The sequence below is a fragment of the Aspergillus versicolor genome (assembly GCF_001890125.1).
Source record: "Aspergillus versicolor CBS 583.65 unplaced genomic scaffold ASPVEscaffold_9, whole genome shotgun sequence".
Classification (NCBI taxonomy): domain Eukaryota; kingdom Fungi; phylum Ascomycota; class Eurotiomycetes; order Eurotiales; family Aspergillaceae; genus Aspergillus; species Aspergillus versicolor.
The window spans coordinates 193020-213790 of record NW_024467532.1 but is presented as its reverse complement, the minus strand read 5'-3'; the positions used below and the strand labels follow the sequence as shown (position 1 = coordinate 213790).

The window sequence follows — 20771 nt, the reverse complement described above, 5'->3', positions numbered from 1 at the left end:
TTCTTTTCTTTGTACTCCCCTTTGTCACATTATTTATTTTATGATTGGTTCGCCACCATCCCAGGCTGTTTGAGCAGGATTGGTTTATGATGCACATGTTGTTATTCGATTAGTGAGTAGATGTAAATGAATGATATCCGATTAGCATTAACTTCGCTGTTGACTACGCCAGTCACCAAGTAAATCCTCGGGGTCCAGTGACAGACGTGGCTGCCCGATGGGGGATTGCCGAGGCCGAGTTGAGCTTCCCCCAACGAAGGTTGCAGCCTGGCAAATCAGGCACCCTGCGGCACGCGATCACCGTCTGTTGAATCATGATGATCGAGATGCTCCGCCTGAGTCCGTCACAAGGGCGGCATTCTCCTCGGCCTCGCATTCTCAGTCGCTACCTGGTGAGTGTGATACTGTGAATACCTGACATTGGGCAGGTGGCTCTCCTCCTCTCCAGGTAATTATTCCGCAAGATATTCCCTACCCATTCAGCCCTGCGAGGTCCTCAGCTTATCCCCCTTGTCGTTTCACAGGCATCACCGTTTTCCAACACTATGGCTGGCCTCTAGACTCACCCAAGCCCCGCTCAGTTTGCTTCTAGCGCCTTGTCCGAGTCTCCGAGCCAGCCTTATATCGGAGCGGCTGTCCCGCAACAACCCCTCCTTCGAGCAACTGTTTCCACCCTATCTGTATCTGCGTGGTGATTCCGAACCACCAAGTCGGTGGTCACTCCAGGATGTTAGACCCCGTCCCACCTCCCCCTGCATGGTTGCGGGAGGCTGTCGAGCCGTGGGCTTTGCGTTTCAACCTGCCTGTTCTAGCAGATCACTGCCACGAAGTCGTCACCGTCTTCATCGTTTACCTCTTTATCCATTACGTCCTCTCGCCATGGTTGTCTGCTAAGCTATTCCCGCGTCACTACCCCAATCTCAATAAGCGTACCCAGCTTAACTGGAATGTCCACGTTGTGTCGCTGGTCCAAAGCACCTTCATATGTGCTGTCGCCCTATGGGTGATATTTACAGATGAAGAGAGAATGTCTTTGTCTTCTGGGGAGCGAGTCCTCGGATATAGTGGGGCGTGTGCTTTGATCAGCTCTCTCGCAGTGGGATACTTCATCTACGATCTGATCGTCAGCACCATCTATGTCAAAATGTTCGGCATTGGCATGCTTTTCCATGCGATTTCTGCGCTCTGGGTGTTCAGTTTTGGATTCGTAAGTACTCCAAAATGCCTGAGTATGCGAATCACAGCCACTGAACGATTTCACAGAGACCTTTTGTCAACTTCTATGCTCCCACCTTTATCCTTTATGAACTCTCTAGCCCCTTCCTCAATATCCACTGGTTCCTGGACAAGCTCAACATGACCGGTTCTTCCCTACAATGGTACAACGGAATGGCACTTCTTGTCGTGTTCTTTTTTTGTCGTCTCTTCTGGGGAACCTGGCAGTCTGCAGTCATCTATGTAGATATGTTCAATGCTGTCAGACAAACTTGGGCGGCTGGCCCTTCCTCTCCGCTCAACCCTGTCGACATTTCCGCACAGATATTCCAAGCCCGCGACGATGGGTCCCTCTGCATCAACGAGGCTTGCGTCAGGGCCAACGCGGAAATAACCAAGTACTCCAAACATACTACCGGCGGGGTCCCCACTTGGCTGGTCGCTACCTACATCACCTCCAACTTGATTCTCAACGGCCTCAATTACTACTGGTTCTCGAAGATGATTGAGACCGTTATGAAACGCTTCCGGCCCTCTCCTACGCCCAAGGACGCTTCAGCCAAGGATACAAAGAAATCCACAGAGCACAACAAGGAGAACAGCACGATGGAGGATCTCGCGCAACAGGCGGTTCTTGATGCCGCGTCCAAGTTGGAACAGGAAGAAGGGAGCTTATTTCTCGGTGATGTCGACCAATCAGCTGCCTCGGGTATTGATGCTGGTCTCTCGGATCTGCGAAACAGGAAGGCTTAAGGTCACTTAAGTCAATTCCGAAGGTGAGATGGTGAAGCAGCGATAGATAGGCGGAGAGTAGAGGAAGTAGCAGAGACGTAGGTGTGATATGCCCCTACATCATTTGATCCGCCGAATTGGCAAGTCGAGTCGCAGGGTTATTTGATATTGATCCCTAATGGCTCTGTGCCTAGGAGCTACCGCCCCTCTATGGGCGATATACTTAATGCATTTCCAAACAGGAGTATGGGGCACTTATTAATATAAACTATGAATTGTTCCGAGATCCTCGAGTTTAGGATAGTTTACTTAGTAGATAACTTGGGCTGACAAAGCAAATAATCTTAAATTATTGGGTACAAACGAGGAACCATAACAGCTTTAGAATAAGATGATCTCCAACAAAACACCACATAAGCGCCTACAGTGTCCCAACCATCTTACATACCTAACACACGGCCAAGAAAAAGGACAGAAAACAAGACTCTACCGACAAAGGCTCACCGACCCATAACAGCCTCCGGTTTAGCAAGCATGTACCGCACCGCCTCATGAGCAACAACCGTGTCCCAAACGCTGTCTGAACCACCACGTCGAAACTCCGGTCCACTGGCGTCCTCGCCACCACCACGAGTAGCTTCGCCGAGAATCGTCTCGAGGTCTCTGCGCTGAGAGTTGATCCAGCGACGTACGAATGCGGCAGGATCTTTGCTAAGTGCAGTGAAGAAGGAATGTTTCGCCCGTGAATGTGTGAGGGCTTGGACGATGAGGGAGACCTGGTCATCCAGCTGAGTGATTTGGCGCATACCAGCAGTGTACTGAGGGTTTTGAGTTAGAGCTAGCATCTTTGACCGAAGAGGATCTTCGACAGCGACTTGAATATCGTAGACAGTCGGTGTGGGATCTTTGTGGAAATCTTCATCCACACGGATTGTGTAAGGTAGCTTGATGGGGTCAAGAGGACTAGTGTGAGGGCCAATGCTTTCCGGGATTTGAGGGAAGAACATCTGGTCTCGACCGAAAATCTATAAAACGGTGTTAGAATCACCCAGGATGGTTAAAGAGTTATTATAATAGGGATCGCAAAACTTACGGCTCGTAGACGATCGTCACAGCGTACTAGCCGTTTCTCCTCGTCTTCCTGTAGTCCCATGGCGCGGATATAGTCCCAGATACCCAAAACAATCCCGCTTCTGGTCTCTTCCTCAACATCAAGCACCTCAGCCAGCTCCTTGCTCAGCTTATAGCGTTCGGGGGTTTCATCCCTGACAAGGCTGATAGTAACATTCAAATTTTCCTGCGATGCACGGGAGAATTGAATGTTATCAAAGTCTGCGTTGGGCGGTAGGTTGGTGGTGCTTGGTGGTAATTGGGGCTTTGCCCAAGTTATGGTCTTCGTCTCGTCAGAGCTTGTTGAGGGGGACTTGTCGAAATCGATGGTGATCGTTTTGAAGAATTGTGAAAAGCGCTGCTTCGACCGCTTAGGAGTTGACTTTTTGCCATCGGCACCGTCCTCTTCCATTGCATCCCCATTCTCTTTGGCATCGTCTTCACCCTCGCTGTCTGAGTCCGCAAGATCGCTGTCATCATCCAACAGCCGACCCTCTATCTGCACCTTGTAACGGCCAGAACCAGGAGTGGTTCCTGGAATAGCGCCATTTTGGCCCGTCTGCCAGGGCTGGCTCTCCACCGTATTTGAGACCCAGATTCGCATCGTCCGGTATTTCTTTACTGTTTTGCTGATCGAGTCCTGGATGTCCAACCTCTTCCGCACAATAGCCGCATCTAGACGCTTTTCCAGGTCGCGTAAGCTTTTATACTGCTGTACACCTTCTCCAACGATAACATCGTCGACACCATCGGGAATATTCTTGTCTGTAGGCTTGCGGCTGCGGCGAAGGGCGGCATCGTTCTGGTGCTGTAGGTTACGCTGAGGCGCCATGTACTGAGGGGGCATGGCGTGTTGGGGCATCGGAACGGGCATCGCACCACCTAGAAGGCAAGAACAAACATCAGACACAATTGAATCATTGACTTTATACGCGCCAGAACCTATTAATGACGCAAGGGACATCAAACGAACCTGGAGCTTGAGGTCCGCGACGAGGCGTGGCAGGAGAACGCTGGGCGCCCTGGGGGAAGCCACGACTGTAGCCGGGCGGCACCGGGGGGGCGTTCATAATTGGCAATCGGCAAGGACGAGAAAAAGCGGAATTATTAGATTTGGTGATGCCGAATTCTGGAGAAGCGAAGCCGAGGGCGATGGGATGGAGGCCGATGGATGAGAGTCTTCAATCATCGCGGCGGATTTCCAAACTTCGCTGGAAGTCCAACTCGCGATCGCGCTTTACCCGTTTCGGTAACCACTCAGCTCCAGGTTAACAAAACACCCCAGAATTAGAGGCTACGGGGCATAAATACTATTTATACTGAGTTAACGACATCGGCTTCTTAAACTAGATGTTTGATGTATTGGATTTGTGTCTCTAAGTGTTCTCATTGCGGGTGCATAGAAACAAAAGATCCTCACAAAGCAGCCAGGTAATATGCTTACTCCAGTTGTGATGCTTGGTTAGTGTACAGCTCCTCCACGACATTACTGAGTTTCGCAACGGTGTCCAGTGCGGCATCGTAACCTTGATCGCGCTCGGTTTCGTCATATACGATCAAGCATCCCGCGCCTTGATCTAACACTCCAATGATTACTTTGTCCAGAATCATCTGCGAAAGCTTCCTTTCCACCTGCTGTGTATCCAACCCCACCATCTTGGCAACATGATCCAATTCAACGCGGCTGAATGGTTCAATGACCTTGATGAGGTTTTGTTCTAACATAGCGTCGTAGAGTCGGCGAAGGTGATTACGGATGAACACATCGCTTCCTAGCTCAAACCGATAATCCGAGAGCGCCTTCTCGTACTCTTCAAGCGAGCGGTTGGCATGAGCCCGCGCAACTGCTTTCATGGCCTCAAGTCGTGGGCTGGCGTATTTCTGGGCTTGCTTGGAGCCTAGGAGGGTTGTCACGTCGTCCACCAAGTTCAGCATGATCTTACAAAGCAGCATGTATTGGAGAGCCGCTGTCGCCTTCTCTCCCTCGTCCAGGGAGCTGTAGCCTTCTAGAGCCTCAATAAAGTAGGAGTATGAGGTGTTGAAGTCTTTGTCCTCGGCATGTAGCATACCACTCTGCATATCCAGGCTAGCTTGTAGATTTGGAGGTGTGTAGACAGAAGCAGCCGAAGTCCGTGAAGCGGTCAATGCAGCACGAGCCTTGGCTTGGTTTCCAAGCGCATGGTATACCCGCGACTCCAGCAACTGCACTTCAACTAGCATGAGTTTGTCATCGAGGCGTTTCAACTCCCGGAGAAGTGAGTTGATCAGGTTAAGAGCGTCGTAATAGCTCTGCTTTTGCATGTATATGGCCACCAACCGAGTCTCGAGGTTCTGTCGAAGGAAAGACCGCCGTTCGGCTACCGCCCACTCGATGCAGGATTGGATGACGGAAACTTGAATATCAAGGGTGTTGGGAATCTCACTAAACAAGTCGAGCAGCTGGCGTACTACATAACAGCTCATTAGCCCTCCCATCGCTTTCAACACATCACCTTTAGATACCAATATAACATACCTAGCTTCGCTGTCTTTGCTTTGGCGAACGACGAAAAAGAATCCCGACTTGTTTTGATCAGGTCTGCAATCTCCTGCGGCTTCTTCTCGTCCCGGTAGAGCTCTCCCAATCCGATCAACGCATTTTCGTAGTCACGCGACGACTTTTCGGAGGACCCAGGGCCTTTGGCAAGAATGTCTTTGTAGGTAGCCTCAGCTTTCTTAGGATCTTTCTTTGCGAGAGCTCGAGCTTCCTCTATCCGCTGAGCGGCCTCAGAGGAAGGAGCCATGACTTATGCTGGTATGAGGGAAACGGGAATGCAAGATTGTAGGTTTGAAAAGAGTTTTATTGTCCGGTGACACAGTACTGTGCAAAACAAGCTTGTAATGTGAGAGTCAAGGATAGAATGGTGGAGGAGGTAAGTTGATGGATGGACGGATATCATCACTTGGTCGCTGGAGCTTCATCTCACCTTACTAAGTCATCAGCAACCTTTCTGCCTGAGGCCGCTATACTCACCGCCCACAACCCGGCGGTCTCGATTTCATCCGTCAGAAAAAAATGTATAGAACAAAAATATCCTGGTCTCTCTCCAGCTCCTCATTTATTCGATTTCGGGTCCTTTTCTTCCGTGCTGAGAGTATTTGGTTACGGAAAGCAGCATCATGGTAATACTTGTCTCCGTCTGTTGATTTCTTTGAGCCAGTTATTAATGCCTAAACAGAAAATCAAAGCTCTTTCCCGATCGTCTGCCTCGCAGCAGACGCCGGGTACCGCTGTGGTTCGGCAACCTCGAAATCTAGACCCGTCCCAGCATCCGTTCGAACGTGCGCGTGAGTATACAAGAGCTCTCAATGCCGTAAAAATGGAGCGTCTTTTCGCTGCGCCCTTCTTGGGCCAAATGGGCGAAGGCCATGTCGACGGTGTTTACACAATGGCCAAGGACCCTGGCTCGTTGGAACGATTTGCTAGTGGGAGTGGTGATGGCGTGGTCAAAGTCTGGGACCTTACAACACAGGGCGAGGTTTGGAACAACACGGCGCATGAGAATATCGTTAAGGGGGTATGCTGGACGCCGGATCGGAAACTGCTTTCTTGCGCTGCCGATAAAACGATCAAACTGTTTGATCCATATAACTCCTCCTCCGAAGCCCCCCCTCTCGCAACATACCTCGGCCAGGGCGCTTTCACCAGCCTCACCCATCACCGTGACCAACCGTTTTTCGCTGCGTCATCATCTCAGATCTCGATCTACGATCTTTCGCGGCCTTCCTCAACACCCTCTCAAACCCTTCACTGGCCCACCAGCGTTGACACGATTACATCAGTCGCCTTCAACCAAACCGAGACCTCGGTCCTTGCGTCTACTGCGATTGATCGCTCTGTCATTCTTTATGATCTCCGCACCTCGTCTCCTCTATCTAAACTGGTGCTGAGATTAGCATCAAACGCTATTTCCTGGAATCCAATGGAGGCGTTCAACTTTGCAGTTGCGAATGAGGACCATAATGTCTATATGTTCGACATGAGGAAGATGGACCGTGCTCTTAATGTGCTCAAAGACCATGTCGCTGCAGTTATGGATGTGGATTTCAGTCCGACGGGCGAAGAACTTGTTTCAGCCTCGTATGACAGGACAATTCGCTTGTGGAACAGGGCAACTGGTCATTCGCGTGACATTTACCACACGCAGAGGATGCAACGGTCAGTTATTTCAAATAATATGGTTCCTAACGCAAAGCATGAAACTAATTCGTCGACAGAGTGTTTTCGACGAAGTTTACTCCCGATAATAAATACGTCCTATCTGGTTCGGACGATGGTAACATCCGACTATGGCGTGCCAACGCATCCGACCGCAGTGGGATTAAGAGTGCCCGCCAAAGAACAAAACTGGAATACGACCAAGCCCTTGTCCAGAGATACTCCCATATGCCAGAGATCAAACGGATCAAACGCCAGCGCCACGTTCCTCGAACAATCAAGAAGGCTCGTGAGATTAAAACGGAGGAGCTTGCGGCTATCAAGAGGCGCGAGGAGAACATTCGGAAACATGCTAAGAAGAGCACTCTGCGTGCGAGACAGAGCGAGCGTGAAAAGATGATTCTAACACAGGAGAAATAGACATACGCTCATCGTCGCTCGTTGCAATTGATGGAAGTCGGGATGTGCCAATAGCACGGCAGTCTACATCAAAATGCAACTATTCGTGGCAGGGGGGGAATCTCTATTATATATTCCTATTATACATCCGTGAGCTCGTTTCACGTTAAAAAGGTGGTTAGGAGAGACCAGAGTTGGGCGCTTTATTCTTTCTTAACTTGCGACTCCTGTTTTCTTTGCTCCAACCTGCTTCGTTTGAGATGACCCTAGTGGTACAGCGGAATCGATGCCGCTCAGATACCGGGCGATCTGCTGAAGGCCTTTCGGCAACACCGCATACAGGTTGGCAAACATAGCGAACGTCGGCAACCTAATAACACCACTTTGTCCCTGATCTATCATGGATACAATAGCCTGGGCGACATGGATGGGTTCAAGCACAGGCGCGAAAAAGGAGTTGGGCGTTTTAATAGACTTGAACAGGGGTGTTGATATTTGACCGGATTCGACCAATACTGTTTTCACTTTATCTCCGTTTCCTGATACCCGGAGTTCTGCCTCCAATGTGCGATGCAGGGCACTGAGGCCTGCCTTGCTTGCCGAGTAGTCTGAAAGACCGGCGGCACACAGTTGTCCTAGGACCGAGCTAACGTTCACAACGGTGCCTCCGTTCTCGCTAGATAGCATGTGTGGGAGAAACACTTGACAAGTGTGGACAACTGCCAAAAGATTCGTCTGGATAGTCTTCTGGAATGCTTCGGCAGATAGTGACAGAAGCGTCTGCCCATTGATCCGAGTTGCTGCACAGTTAACGAGCACTGTTGGTGCACCCAACTACAAGTAAATAGTTAGCAAATGAAATCATCACGAAGCATGGTCCCTCAATCGTAGAAAGCCAACGAAGGAAACATAAGGAAGGGAGTAAGGGAAACAAGACGTACATCCTCTTCAATTCTCCGCGCCACGGTCTCAACCTCATCCCTCACTCCAATATCACATCGATAATACTCGACCCCACTAACATCCTCCCACCCCTTAACATCCTTCGCTTCCGCGATATCCAGCACCGCAACGCTCGCCCCGCGCAGCCCGTAGATCTGAGCGACCAACCTTCCTAACCCGCTCGCTCCCCCCGTGATAACAATAACCTCCTCGCTCAAATCGACTTGTCTAGGCACGCCAAACGCAATTCGGTCGCTAATCATAAATGCAATGTCAAGGAGGGTCAGGAAGGTAGCGTAGGCGAATGCGACAATGAATGCGGGATGCGCGTAGGGGGTTGCTTGGGCGCGGAGACAGAGGACTATGATCCAGGCGATGAATGGGTGTAATATTGATCGATTTAGAACGGTCATAATAAGGTCAATGTTGAGGTGTTCATGCCATTGTTTTGAGGGTGGTGGGTTGGGATTTGCGCGCGAGGGCGTGGTGAGGATGCGTTGTGCCATTCTGTATGTTGGCGCTTTTCTCTGGGTATGTGTAAAGTCTATCGGATAAGACAGGATTAGAAAAGGAGCAAGCGTGTTTTATGAGGTGTGGTATTGAGCCATGTTGAGTTCAAGGCAATCACATTATTATTATTATTTCGGCTGAAGAAGGAAGAACCGAGACTCGAGGTACTCGAGCTCCGGGTTGGTTGTACGGGAAATTAGCGTCCAACAGCTGGTCTGCAGTCGTATCTTTTTCTTTCTGGGGTCTGTGGTCTGTAGCTTCGGGTTCTAGGTTTGAACCACTGGAGAAATATTTGTACTGCGAGTTTTGGGGGATGTCCGTGTAGTAATGCTGTGGTTCTGTGGTTGGAGATATATTTTGTCTCCGATCCGAATTCCCCGCCGTCCATTCTATATCTACGACATGGCACGCGGTTCACACACACATCTCTTCAGCAACCAACAACCGACACGGTGCCAACGTACTTGAATGTGTATACATCACAATGTCTTCTCGACCGACGCCCCCGTTGAAGACAATCCATGGCGTTAGGCTTGGAGGCACGTCGGCAGGCGACCCAGAGACCACGTGGGACGTCGCTATAGAATATCCCCCCAATTGCCCGGAAGGAGTGATCTCGTCCGTTAGTCCAAATGATCCTCCTCCGCCCTCTACTTCCTCACCACCTATCCTTCTCCCAGCCCTCGTCCATCCTCACGTCCATATAGACAAAGCGTTCATACTTAACACCCCCTCATACGGCAACTTATTACCCTCAACCGGCTCATTCCAAGAAGCCATCACCTCCACAACCAAAGCAAAAGCAGCCTTTACCCATGCCGACATCCTCAAACGTGGTGAGTGGCTACTCGCAGACTCCATCGCTTCCGGCGTAACAGCTATTCGCAGCTTCGTCGAAGTCGACCACACTGTGCAACACACTTGCCTCAATGCCGGGCTGGTCCTTAAGGAAAGATGGAAAGACGCCTGTGATATCCAGCTCGTTTGCTATGCACAAGACCCCGTCTTCTCAACTTCACACGGAGAGGAGAATAGACGCCTGATTGAAGCTGCTCTCCGGGACCACACGCCAGATAAGCTTGGTGTTCTGGGCACGACGCCATACGTGGAATCGAGCATCGAAGCTTCAAAACAGAACATCGAGTGGGCTGCTGCCGCGGCCTTACAGAACGACCGGCACCTCGACTTTCATCTTGACTATAACCTTGCTCCTCCGGAGGAAGACCCGGAACCGCTCATCTGGCATGTCTTGCGTACTCTCCGTCTGCTAGGATGGACATCGCAAAATACAAATAAACGCGTAATGTTGGGACACTGTACGCGGCTTTCTCTATTCAAGGAAGAGCACTGGATGCGCCTCGCGCGAGAAGTCCACGACAACGAGCTCCCCATTAGCTTTGTTGGCCTCCCGACTAGCGACCTCTATATGGCAACTACGCCCTCTGGTAGTGATATCGGAGTAAAGACTAACCCTAGAGGCACGCTACCTGTACCCTCCATGATCCGTAAATTCGCACTCGATGCAGTGATTGGTGTGAACAATGTCGGGAACGCGTTCACGCCCTGGGGCTCTGCAGATCCATTGGGTCTTGCCTGTTTAGGTGTGGGTATTTACCAAGCTGGGACGGTAAGCGACGCGGAGCTATTATATGAATGCGTGTCTACGCGTGCCCGCGCCGCCATCGGACTATCTTCGCCATCACAATCTGACTCTGGCGTTTGTTTGAAACAGGGCGACCGTGCAGATTGTTTGCTGTTGCACGATGTAGATGATACTGGGCTTCTCGAACCTGGCGCGACTCGGGCACGAAAGAGCATTGCGGAGGTTGTCTGGGATCCTCCGGTGAGAACGAGTAGAGCGGTTATTTCTCGGGGCAGCGTGGTGAAGCGCGCACAGTTGGCTGCTTCTGAAACTGTTTTTCGGTTTGTAGTGTAGAATTCCTCACGCACTCGAAGTGTAGCCAATGATATAACGGCTGTATTTGAATTATATGGTCTTCTAAGTTGATAGTTGCGTCTCAAAAGGTCGACTTTCGCTGATATTTGAATGCCTTAGAAACTCCATCCAAGAGGGTTGAAACCCTATGCCAATTCCCTACAATAAATCTTGCACCGAAAGACATACCAAAACGCCGCTGAGCCGCTAGAGAAACACGCAGTGGAACATATAAAGCATAAGTATATCGCATAGGGCCTGTTAAGCACGCACATTCCCCGTGATAGTGGGCGGAGCCCTGTGCAATGCATAGCTGAACGTGGTACAAGCCGGGTCCTCCTGTAAAATATCGAGGTCTTCTTGGTTTGTGGAAAGACGAACTCCGTTCCCGGCTCGCGGGTAGAGGCGGTGTTCCTGAAACTCGTACTCAGAGTCCTCGTCCGATGATTCGTAGTAACGTCCCTTGTGGGTGCGCTCTGAGGTCGTATTTGGCTGGCCATTCTTCTCTCCCCCAACAGCTGGTTTGGACTGCGTGGAGGTTGAAGGGACTGGATTGTTAGCTGAAATGGAGCTATTTGGTTGAGAAGAGCCCGCTGTGGTCACAGATTGGGATGATGCAAAGTTTGATGATGGCAATGACTCCATGTTCTCAGGGAACATGGGTATAGTCGGGTGTTTATCTGATATGGCAAGAAGAAACTCGACAAGTGCGGCATGTGATAAGCTTGACAAAAACTGCCGCCGGTCGTTCGTAGGGAACTGCTCTCCTCCTACTTCAGCCCTGGGTATCACCAATGGAGGATTAACGGGAGGCCCGGCATTAAGGGTTGGATGACTCCGGACAACAGTTGGATGGAGTATGGTAATCTTCACGGGCTTGCATTCTCGGCAGAGCCATTCTTTCTCCTTCACCGTGACCACCTCATTTTCGATGGGTGGATCATGGCAGTGTTGATGCCAAGCGCGACTGCACTTATCGCAGAACACAATAGCGTTGCTTGGTGGGCTGTGGCCACGCTGGCAATACATACATATAACATTCGTGTTCTTCCCTTTTTTGGGAGCACGTTTTCGTGGCTTGACGGCCTCCTGGGATCTGTCAGAGGACCCATGAAAATTATGCGATTCCCTGGGGATAGCTGGCGAGAGAGGTGAAGGAACATATAGCGAAGGCTTGTTCACTTGTCGGCCGGATTTCGTTTGCGTTACGATTGAGGTAATGTTTGATTCATCTGAGCTAGAGTCGGCCGCTCGAATGATATCCTCACCGTCGCTGTCATGGCCACGCTTGCGCTTTTTGGATCCACTTTTCCTACTTCCAGCACTTCGTCGTTGGCGGGAGTGAGATGTATCCTTGACTGGTATAGTCGCTGGGGGTTTTGTTAGCGACCTATCAGAGATATTTGAAATTGTGGGAGCTGGAGCTAGTGGCGCTAATGCTGTTGAGGATGCTGCTGGTGGAAGTGGTGGCCGACGTTTTGACGATGTTTGAATATCTGTTGGAGCTCGCGGGCTATCTGATGCCGATATTAATGCCGAACTGGAAACAGCAGGCCCAGAGTTTATATTAATCCAGCCATGGGGTCTTGCAGGTGTCCCGTTAATGCTGGCGGAGGATGATGGATGTTCTGACGGTGGCCGTGTATGGCCTGCTGCCTGCGGCCCAGTCGGTGTTCGTGTTGATATTGAGTCAGTAGCTGCTGGCCTAGGAATGATATTGATTGATCCATAAGGTCTCGCTGAGTTTCCATTAATGCTGGTGGAAGATGGTGATTGATGTTCTGATAACGTCCGTGTAGGGCCTAGGACTTGCGGGCTAGGCAGTACCGACGTCGATGCGGAATATGCTGTGACTGGCTTAGGAGCAATATTGATTGGGCTATGAATCTTCCCGGGGGTTCCGTTAATGCCGTTAGATGATTGTGGCTGATGCCCTGGCGATGACTGCACGCGGTTTGGCACCGTTGGCCCAGCCGGTGTTGGCGTCAATATTGAAGATGTTGAAGGTGTTGCCGCTGGCTTTGGTGCGATATGAGTCAAGCCATTTGGTATGGTAGGCGACCCATTAATACCGTTGGAGGACGGAGTAGGCGCAGACGCAGGATTTGGGGCCACAGCTGGCGCCTCCACCCTGGTCGGGTACACGAAGGGAGCTGTTGGTAGCTCGATGAGAGTTGAAGAAGCCCTCATTGTGTCTATATTCCGAGAGTTGGTATTTTGGTTATTGCAAACCGAGTTTGGAGAGAAAGGACTGTAGCTGACAGATGCCTGATCATCTCTTGGCAGCACTTGCCGCCGTGGTCCTTTGATATCTCGGGCGAACCGTGCAAGGAGCTCCGTCGTAGCTGCCGAAAGTTTTGGAATATGGACCCTACCAGACGGAGTACCGGATCGACTGAAATTTGAGGCCTGCAGTGTTCGAGTCGACGATGTGTTGGACAAGGCCGATGGGTGCGACTGCGCACTAGCAGTGCTTGGGGTCACAGTTCCGCTTGGTGGCGCTGCTTCTATAGAAGCGAGGGATGAAGAAACCCCATTTTGCTGGGACATGCCCCCAGGCCAGCTGGTGAATTTTTCCGGAAACCAGGCTCACAGGTCAGTGTGAGCGCCCAGTAAAGGACTAATTGGGCTTGTTGCTTCTGGGCGACGAGATGGAGCGACATCGTCAAGTTTGAACGGATCCAAGGATTTATACAACGTCACGTGATTGGCCGGTCCCTCCCAATTGGACTTGATCTGTTCACTTGCTCATTCAAGCTCCAGCCCTTTTTGAGAACCCAGCATGGTCTCAATTCTTGGACAATTCAATATATATTTATACTTTCGGGCCGAAGCCGGTGCTATCTTGCTAACGCTTGTGTTTTTGAATATTGTGATTAGATTCGAACAATTTTCCGATCTATTTCCAACTCATAGTCTATGTACGATCTCATGCCTCATATCGAATGCATTATCCTATCTATGATACGACACCATCCTGCTTCAGTTGAGAAATTTCTTTTTCACCATACTGGAGCATTTCTGCAAGAATCTCATTGGTGTGCTGTCCGAGGGTGGGAGGAGGCGTTCGCACGCCAGGGGTTGCGTGGGAATATTTGACCGGCGTGTTTACTAATTTGACAGGACCGCATGTTGGATGATCGATTTCGGTGACCATCCCACGCGCTTGGACTAAATCGTGAAAGTGTTAAAAAAAAAAAAAAGGGTTGTGTGGTATGGCTCCTGATCTGATGGAGAAACGTACCATGTGCGTGGTTTAATGTCCCTTGGATGTCATTGACAGCAGCATAGGGCATCCCGCTGCCCTCCATGATTTCGAGCCACTGCTGCGTGGTCTTTTCCTTCACACAGTTTTCGATCAAGCCGTCAATCTCCGGTCGGTGCTTTACACGGTCACTGTTGGTCAAGAATCGAGGATCCGACTTCCATTCGGGGTGGCCTAATCGGTCGCACAACACGCCGAACAACTTGTCGTTGCCGCCGCCAAACAAGATATCCCCATCGCGAGTTGGATAGCTTCGGTAGGGCACAATGGATGCTTGGAACTATCAGTACCCCTGGATGTGAGAATGTTAACGACTCGGTACATACGGTGCTCGGTACCCCAACGCCCTGAATCCTTCTTTCCACTAATCAGAGCAGAGCTTGCAATATTGGCGAGAGTTGCAACTTGACAGTCACTTAGACATGCATCAATGTGCTGTCCCTTGCCAGTTCGTGCTCGGGCGAGTAGTGCAGCCATAATCGCATTGGACGTATACAGCCCAGTTGTTAAATCTGTGACGGCTACACCAACCTTGACAGGCTCACCTCCTCTGCTTCCAGTGATGTGCATCAATCCCATCTCGGCTTCCACCATCACATCATATCCCGCGCGGTTGCTGTACGGCCCGGTCTGGCCATACCCGGTGATACTCGCGTAGATCAGGCTAGGATTTATTTTCCGGAGTGTTTCGTAATCCATATCATACTTCTTGAGTCCTCCTGGAAGGTAGTTCTCGACGAGGACATCGCAATCCTTGACTAGTCGATGTAGAATGTCAACGCCAGACTTGTGCTGGAATGAGAGGCCGATCGATTTCTTATTACGGTTGACCTGCGCGGGAGTTAGCCCAGGATGTTCTCATGAAATGAATTATAACCTGATCCCGGCATACCGCGAGATAGTAAGCACTCTCACCGGGACCCTCCTTGTCTGCACCGTCCTTGTATTTGGCGTACGGCGGACCCCACGCTCGAGTATCATCACCCCGCACGGGATGTTCCACCTTGATCACGTCGGCTCTGTTGCGGGACGGTAAATTAGAACCAAGTTGGATATTCGCGACTGGCGTGTCTTAAAGAATTCAGCGACTTACCCCAGGTCTCCAAGAATTTGTGTGCAATATGGCTGTAGCCGAGAGTCAGTATCATGAATGTACCCCGCACGCAAATTGCATCGTCCCCGAAGGATATGAGGACAGAAGAACAGAGCTTACCCCGGCGAGGACTCGTGTCATATCAAGCACTCTAATACCCTGCAGGGGCAGCATCCCATCTGCGGCAGCCAGTGGGGTTGAATAAGAGCGCCATTGTGTCGCGTGTCTGGATATGCAGCCCCTCGTCGATCGTTGAAGGCTGGGCCGCTGGGCAAGTAATGCCCACTGTAATTTGAATTTCGCATTCATTGTGACTATTTAGAGAGACTGCACATTGGCAAACGATGTTACAATTGATCAAGGTTAGGCGGGGGGTCCGACATTGAAGTATGAAGATTTGGAGAAGCTCTCCGACTCGGGCTCAGCAGTCAGCACCGGCCTCAAAGCCGAGGTCGACCCGCCTCTTCCGCTAAGCATTTCCACCCCACGCTTCAGTCAATCGCATCTCCATTTACAGATATTTATACATTTCGAAGCTCTGTTATAGGTATTAGGGATCTTAAAATGGATTGCAGAATGCTTTGAATAAGCGCTGACAAACCCCGGAATCTAGAAATCCCACAGCCGGTGAGCCATTGGCTCCTCATAAACTCCGTCTTGCCCACTCTTTTCCACCCCTCTCTGCGGATAACTCAAGCCGAACATCCCTCCTCACCCGCCATGTTTACCGGACTTGTAGAAACCATTGGGAGTGAGTGCCATGCAGTTTCTCTATTAACGCCTGGCCTCTGAATTAACCGTAATGTTTAGCGGTCTCGTCCCTTGAGCCCCTCGACACCACAGCAAGCGGAGGCGGGGGCACATCTCTAACCATCACCGATTGTGAGACTATTCTCACTGATGTGCAGCTGGGAGACAGTATTAGTGTCAATGGTACGTCAGTCCAATAGTGACGATATATTGGGTTTATTGTCCTTGATATGCCTGTCATCTCGCCCCTCTCAATATGGATTGGCATCAGCCGCTAACTCAACCGGCGCAGGAACCTGCCTGACTGTCACGGCCTTTGAAAAATCATGGTTCAAAGTCGGAGTCGCCCCGGAAACTCTCCGCCGTACAAACCTAGGCGCCCTAACGGAAACTTCTCAAGTCAACCTCGAGCGCGCCGTGAAAGGCGAAACCCGGATGGGCGGACACATGGTGCAGGGTCACGTCGACACAATTGCGAAAATCATTGCCACCACGCCTGATGAGAATTCGTTGGTTCTCCGTCTTCAACCCCGCGATCTTACTACTTTACGGTACATTGTTGAAAAGGGTTTCATTACGCTTGACGGAGCCAGCTTGACGGTTACGCAGGTGAAGGATGGAGAGGACGGATGGTTTGAGATCATGCTTATTGCATATACGCAAGAGAAGATTGTAACAGCCGCAAAGAAGGTTGGGGACTTTGTGAATGTGGAAATTGATGTCATGGCAAAGTATGTTGAGAAGGGAATCGAGGCCTATTTTGCTGGTACAGCAGGGGGTAATATGAGCATTTTGGAGAAGATGGTTGAGCGGATAGTCGAGGAGAAGCTAAAGCGATAGTTTGAAATGAAGCAGAAAAGAAAGCTCGGATATTAAGTATCGATTTGTCGGCGATAATTTTGTGATATTTACCATAATTGACGATGAACAAATGTGGGTATAATTTGATATCCTAAATGGAAGATGCACAGCTCACTGTATGTACCCAAGGCGAAGGGTGCTCTAGCATCACCAATTCCTCCGTAATTTTCTTCCCCTCAAGAGTTTAGAGCGTGCTCAAGTGCTTGGTACCGACGAAGACAAACATTCCCATAGAAACATCCGTCGCGAGGTATCGCTCGGGAGGGTAGTCGCAGTCATGATTAATCAATGGTGGGAAGATATACTCCATCGGTAATACGCAAAGTAGTTAGGTTGTGCGAAAGCACAGCAACTGGTGGGAGCGTATGGAGCGCTCGTGACATGTTCAAAGGCGGTTTTCCATGGTAATTCATTCGTCCATAGATTCGTCTCCTTCCTCTTCCTCTTCATCTTCCTTCTCGTCAACCTCGTCATCGCTTACCCATTCATCGTCCATATCAACATCCTCGTCGTCCAATTCGTCGTCGTCATCCTCGACTTCCTTGCCTTCAGCACGAGCCTTGGCCTTCTCCTGCTTTTTGCGCTCAACGTTTTGTTTCTGCAATTTCTTTCGTTCTTCCTTCTCCTTCGTCTTCTTGTCCCAGTTCTTATCCAACGCATCAACCTCTTTTTCAGACTTGTGGATATAATCGTGCCACATCACTCGTCCCTCGCACAATCCATCCTCAACCTTGATCAATCGGAGTCTCAACCGGGGTCCCAGTTCAACTAGCTTGACAGCCCGTTTCTCGACTTCAGGCGCGTTTGTCTTCTTGTCTACCTTCTCTCCAGATTTCATACGCTGCATATCTCGTTTAGTCAATACTTTTCTCGTCGTTGTTCCGGCGACTTCGACCTCCGCATCCGTATCCAACTCCGTTTCGCTTGCTGACGTATATCCCGCAGCCGAGGGATCCAGTAAGTAGTCTGCAGCATCCTCTAGCTTCCCAAGATTGGGGACAGCGGACTTGTGCTTTTCCCTGTTCCGGACTTCTTTGGGGTCCAGACGTCGGATGCGTTTAGAGACACCTGTCTTCCTTGTGGTAATCGCGTAATGTCTCAGATTAAGCACATATGAACCTTCATCATCTGACTCGGCCTCGGGTTCTCGATTCAGGAGCATCACGCGGCGGATAGAGGATAGAGGCTGGGCTTGGGGGTTGATCGGCGGGAAAAGCGACTGGAAAATGGTGGTTGTTAGGTTTTCGAGGCGCTTCGGCACCTTGGAATTTTCGTCGGTATCGGACTTGTTGAAGTTGTTCATTACGAGCAAAGGTGGTGTTTTGTGATCTTGGCCACCGCCTCTTGGGCGTTTCTGCGCCTTTTCGACGTCACGACAGAGAGAATAACTTTCTACTTTAAAGTTGAGAGTAGGACCGCGTGGCGTGAGCGCTAGACGCATATTCGTGTTTCCGGTAGAGGATTTGGAGAATAGAAGTAAATGCGTAACGCCGAGAGGGCCCGTCATGACTGTATAGTCCCTTAGCCTGTTCGATTTGCGTTCCTAGATCAGTCAGTAAAGATAAATTAGACAATACCGTGTGTTTGGAGGAAGTCGTACCTTAAGTCGCACTGCTGTGTCTGGCTCCATCATGAGACGAACATCCTTCACCAACTGGCTAACACTGCTGCCAACTCGCGAGCCTCCAATTCTGATAACCATGGACTTCGGGCTCTTGCCCACGGATGAGGCGCTCCCTTTGCCATTGGCAGGGCCACTCGGCGCCTTAGGATGAGAACGACCCTTAGCACGCTTGGGCATGATGAGGGTTCTGTAGATAACAAAAAAAAAGAAGAAGAAACAGTCCAGAAAAAGTAATCTTTTTCAGGTGGTCTGGCTACTTTTTTTCTGGACGGGAAAAAAAGATAAAAGTACGGCTCCGCAAAAAATCACCCGGATCAACTTTTCTGCGCGGCTCCATATAATTTTTTTGTCTGATAAGGCGGGATCATCTTCATCACTGTACCAACATATCCTTTTGCATGCCCATAATGTCGGCCCTAAAAAGGCGCAAGATTACCCAGAAACAGGAGGAGCGCGATAGTGACTCCGATGCCGAGTCGACTGGCTCTCGCGAATCCGTGAAGGATGATCAACAAACTTCCGGCGAAGAACCACAAACGGCAAAATCCTTCCAAGAGCTAGGAATTATTGAACAGCTATGCGATGCCTGCGAGACCATGGGCTACAAGGCCCCGACTCCTATTCAGTCGCAAGCAATTCCACTAGCACTTGAAGGTCGTGATGTGATCGGTCTTGCAGAAACGGGAAGTGGGAAAACGGCCGCCTTTGCCCTCCCAATGCTCCAAGGTATGCTTACCAGAGAATTAATTTTTAAAGATATGTCTAACAACAACTGTAGCTCTTATGGAATCACCGCAAACGCTATTTGGTCTCGTTCTAGCGCCCACCCGAGAACTCGCATATCAAATATCCCACTCCTTCGAGAACCTAGGATCAACAATCGGAGTCCGCTGTGCCGTTATCGTCGGAGGCATGGACATGGTATCCCAGTCCATCGCGCTGGGGAAAAAGCCTCACATCATTGTCGCAACTCCGGGTCGACTGTTGGATCACCTGGAGAATACAAAAGGCTTCTCCCTCCGAAACCTCAAATACCTCGCCATCGATGAAGCAGATCGCCTCTTAGACATGGACTTCGGCGAGTCGATCGACAAAATTCTCAAAGTCCTCCCCAAAGAATCTCGCCATACTTATCTATACTCTGCAACGTTAAGCTCCAAAGTTGAGTCCCTCCAACGCGCATCGCTCTCCAACCCCGTCCGCGTTTCCGTCTCAAGCAAATACCAAACCGTCTCTACCCTCAAGTCATCCTACATCTGCATTCCGCACAAGCACAAGAACCTTTATCTTGTATACCTGCTCAACGAATTTGCCGGAAAGTCGGCTATCATTTTTACGACAACAGTTCATGAAACCCAGCGTGTAGCCTTCATGCTCCGAGCTCTCGGCTTCGGCGCAATCCCACTCCACGGTCAGCTCTCCCAATCCGCGCGTATGGGTGCCCTGGGGAAATTCCGCTCTCGCAGCCGTGACATCTTGGTTGCGACGGATGTGGCCGCCCGTGGTCTCGATATCCCGTCTGTCGATGTTGTATTCAACTTCGACCTACCGATGGACAGCAAGACATATATCCATCGTGTTGGTCGTACAGCGCGTGCAGGGAAAAGTGGTGTAGCAATTAGCTTTGTCAGCCAGTATGATATTGAAGTCTGGCTCAGAGTCGAGGCTGCACTGGGGAAGAAACTGCCGGAGTATGATACCGAAAAGGAAGAGGTCATGGTTATGGCAGAGCGCGTTGCGGAGGCTTCACGGCAGGCTACCATTGAGATGAAGAGCTTTGATGAGAAGAGGGGGGGTAGAGGGAAAAAGTTTGGTAAAGGGAAGCGCTCAAGAGATGATATGGATCAGGAGGAGGGTTAAGCTTCTTCCAAATGAAAAAAAAACAAATCATATGTCGCGTATCTCTTTATATACTCAGTCAAGCGTTGGATTGAATACCCGGAGTTCTATATTTTATTATGTTCCAGGATAGTCATGTAAGAAACGGTAAATGCCAAATACACATACAGAGACGATGATACTAGGTAAGAGACGAAAGATGGTCATTCAATTCATCATATTTCCTATTGGTTGTATGATAGGATAAAGTGGTAGTATCGTAAATAGTTAAAATAGTTTTCGTCAACATTTTTTTAA

The 20771-nt window shown here is 50.1% G+C and overlaps 10 protein-coding genes across 10 annotated transcripts; 5 read left to right on the top strand and 5 right to left on the bottom strand.

The window, feature by feature from the left end:
- Nucleotides 1-727: 727 nt before the first annotated feature.
- Nucleotides 728-1968, top strand: ASPVEDRAFT_138670 (TLC domain-containing protein; the record flags this gene model as incomplete). The annotated part of the gene is made up of 2 exons (XM_040807512.1): nucleotides 728-1207; nucleotides 1264-1968. The coding sequence occupies 2 exons, from the start codon at nucleotides 728-730 to the stop codon at nucleotides 1966-1968; spliced, it is 1185 nt and encodes a 394-aa protein (XP_040671188.1).
- A 479-nt stretch (nucleotides 1969-2447) lies between these two features.
- Nucleotides 2448-5840, bottom strand: ASPVEDRAFT_55326 (uncharacterized protein; the record flags this gene model as incomplete). Its single annotated transcript, XM_040815058.1, has 5 exons — nucleotides 2448-2972; nucleotides 3041-3939; nucleotides 4031-4186; nucleotides 4548-5504; nucleotides 5573-5840. 5 exons carry the CDS (start codon nucleotides 5838-5840, stop codon nucleotides 2448-2450), a joined length of 2805 nt encoding a protein of 934 aa, XP_040671187.1.
- Nucleotides 5841-6137: 297 nt separating this feature from the next.
- ASPVEDRAFT_847108 (rRNA-processing protein SOF1) lies at nucleotides 6138-7771 on the top strand. Its single transcript, XM_040817587.1, has 3 exons — nucleotides 6138-6219; nucleotides 6276-7255; nucleotides 7315-7771. The coding sequence occupies exons 1-3, from the start codon at nucleotides 6217-6219 to the stop codon at nucleotides 7673-7675; spliced, it is 1344 nt and encodes a 447-aa protein (XP_040671186.1). The 5' UTR covers nucleotides 6138-6216; the 3' UTR covers nucleotides 7676-7771.
- Nucleotides 7772-7867: 96 nt separating this feature from the next.
- ASPVEDRAFT_86771 (uncharacterized protein) lies at nucleotides 7868-9102 on the bottom strand (the record flags this gene model as incomplete). Its single annotated transcript, XM_040817912.1, has 2 exons — nucleotides 7868-8488; nucleotides 8596-9102. The coding sequence occupies 2 exons, from the start codon at nucleotides 9100-9102 to the stop codon at nucleotides 7868-7870; spliced, it is 1128 nt and encodes a 375-aa protein (XP_040671185.1).
- Nucleotides 9103-9590: 488 nt separating this feature from the next.
- On the top strand, nucleotides 9591-11042 carry ASPVEDRAFT_55323 (putative zinc metallopeptidase; the record flags this gene model as incomplete). Its single annotated transcript, XM_040815057.1, has 1 exon — nucleotides 9591-11042. The coding sequence occupies one exon, from the start codon at nucleotides 9591-9593 to the stop codon at nucleotides 11040-11042; it is 1452 nt and encodes a 483-aa protein (XP_040671184.1).
- A 261-nt stretch (nucleotides 11043-11303) lies between these two features.
- Nucleotides 11304-13592, bottom strand: ASPVEDRAFT_138065 (uncharacterized protein; the record flags this gene model as incomplete). The annotated part of the gene is made up of 1 exon (XM_040807455.1): nucleotides 11304-13592. One exon carries the CDS (start codon nucleotides 13590-13592, stop codon nucleotides 11304-11306), a length of 2289 nt encoding a protein of 762 aa, XP_040671183.1.
- Nucleotides 13593-13868: 276 nt separating this feature from the next.
- On the bottom strand, nucleotides 13869-15597 carry ASPVEDRAFT_44910 (CaiB/BaiF CoA transferase family protein). The gene is made up of 6 exons (XM_040813164.1): nucleotides 15521-15597; nucleotides 15401-15432; nucleotides 15200-15326; nucleotides 14634-15138; nucleotides 14287-14580; nucleotides 13869-14213 (listed from the first exon to the last, which is right to left on the bottom strand). Exons 1-6 carry the CDS (start codon nucleotides 15539-15541, stop codon nucleotides 14002-14004), a joined length of 1191 nt encoding a protein of 396 aa, XP_040671182.1. The 5' UTR covers nucleotides 15542-15597; the 3' UTR covers nucleotides 13869-14001.
- A 204-nt stretch (nucleotides 15598-15801) lies between these two features.
- Nucleotides 15802-17351, top strand: ASPVEDRAFT_847147 (riboflavin synthase). The gene is made up of 4 exons (XM_040817589.1): nucleotides 15802-15947; nucleotides 16014-16151; nucleotides 16211-16333; nucleotides 16443-17351. Exons 2-4 carry the CDS (start codon nucleotides 16121-16123, stop codon nucleotides 16988-16990), a joined length of 702 nt encoding a protein of 233 aa, XP_040671181.1. The 5' UTR covers nucleotides 15802-15947; nucleotides 16014-16120; the 3' UTR covers nucleotides 16991-17351.
- Nucleotides 17352-17420: 69 nt separating this feature from the next.
- Nucleotides 17421-18812, bottom strand: ASPVEDRAFT_138770 (Brix domain-containing protein; the record flags this gene model as incomplete). Its single annotated transcript, XM_040807520.1, has 2 exons — nucleotides 17421-18554; nucleotides 18612-18812. The coding sequence occupies 2 exons, from the start codon at nucleotides 18810-18812 to the stop codon at nucleotides 17421-17423; spliced, it is 1335 nt and encodes a 444-aa protein (XP_040671180.1).
- A 230-nt stretch (nucleotides 18813-19042) lies between these two features.
- Nucleotides 19043-20495, top strand: rrp3 (RNA-dependent ATPase RRP3; the record flags this gene model as incomplete). Its single annotated transcript, XM_040815733.1, has 2 exons — nucleotides 19043-19361; nucleotides 19414-20495. The coding sequence occupies 2 exons, from the start codon at nucleotides 19043-19045 to the stop codon at nucleotides 20493-20495; spliced, it is 1401 nt and encodes a 466-aa protein (XP_040671179.1).
- Nucleotides 20496-20771: the final 276 nt, after the last annotated feature.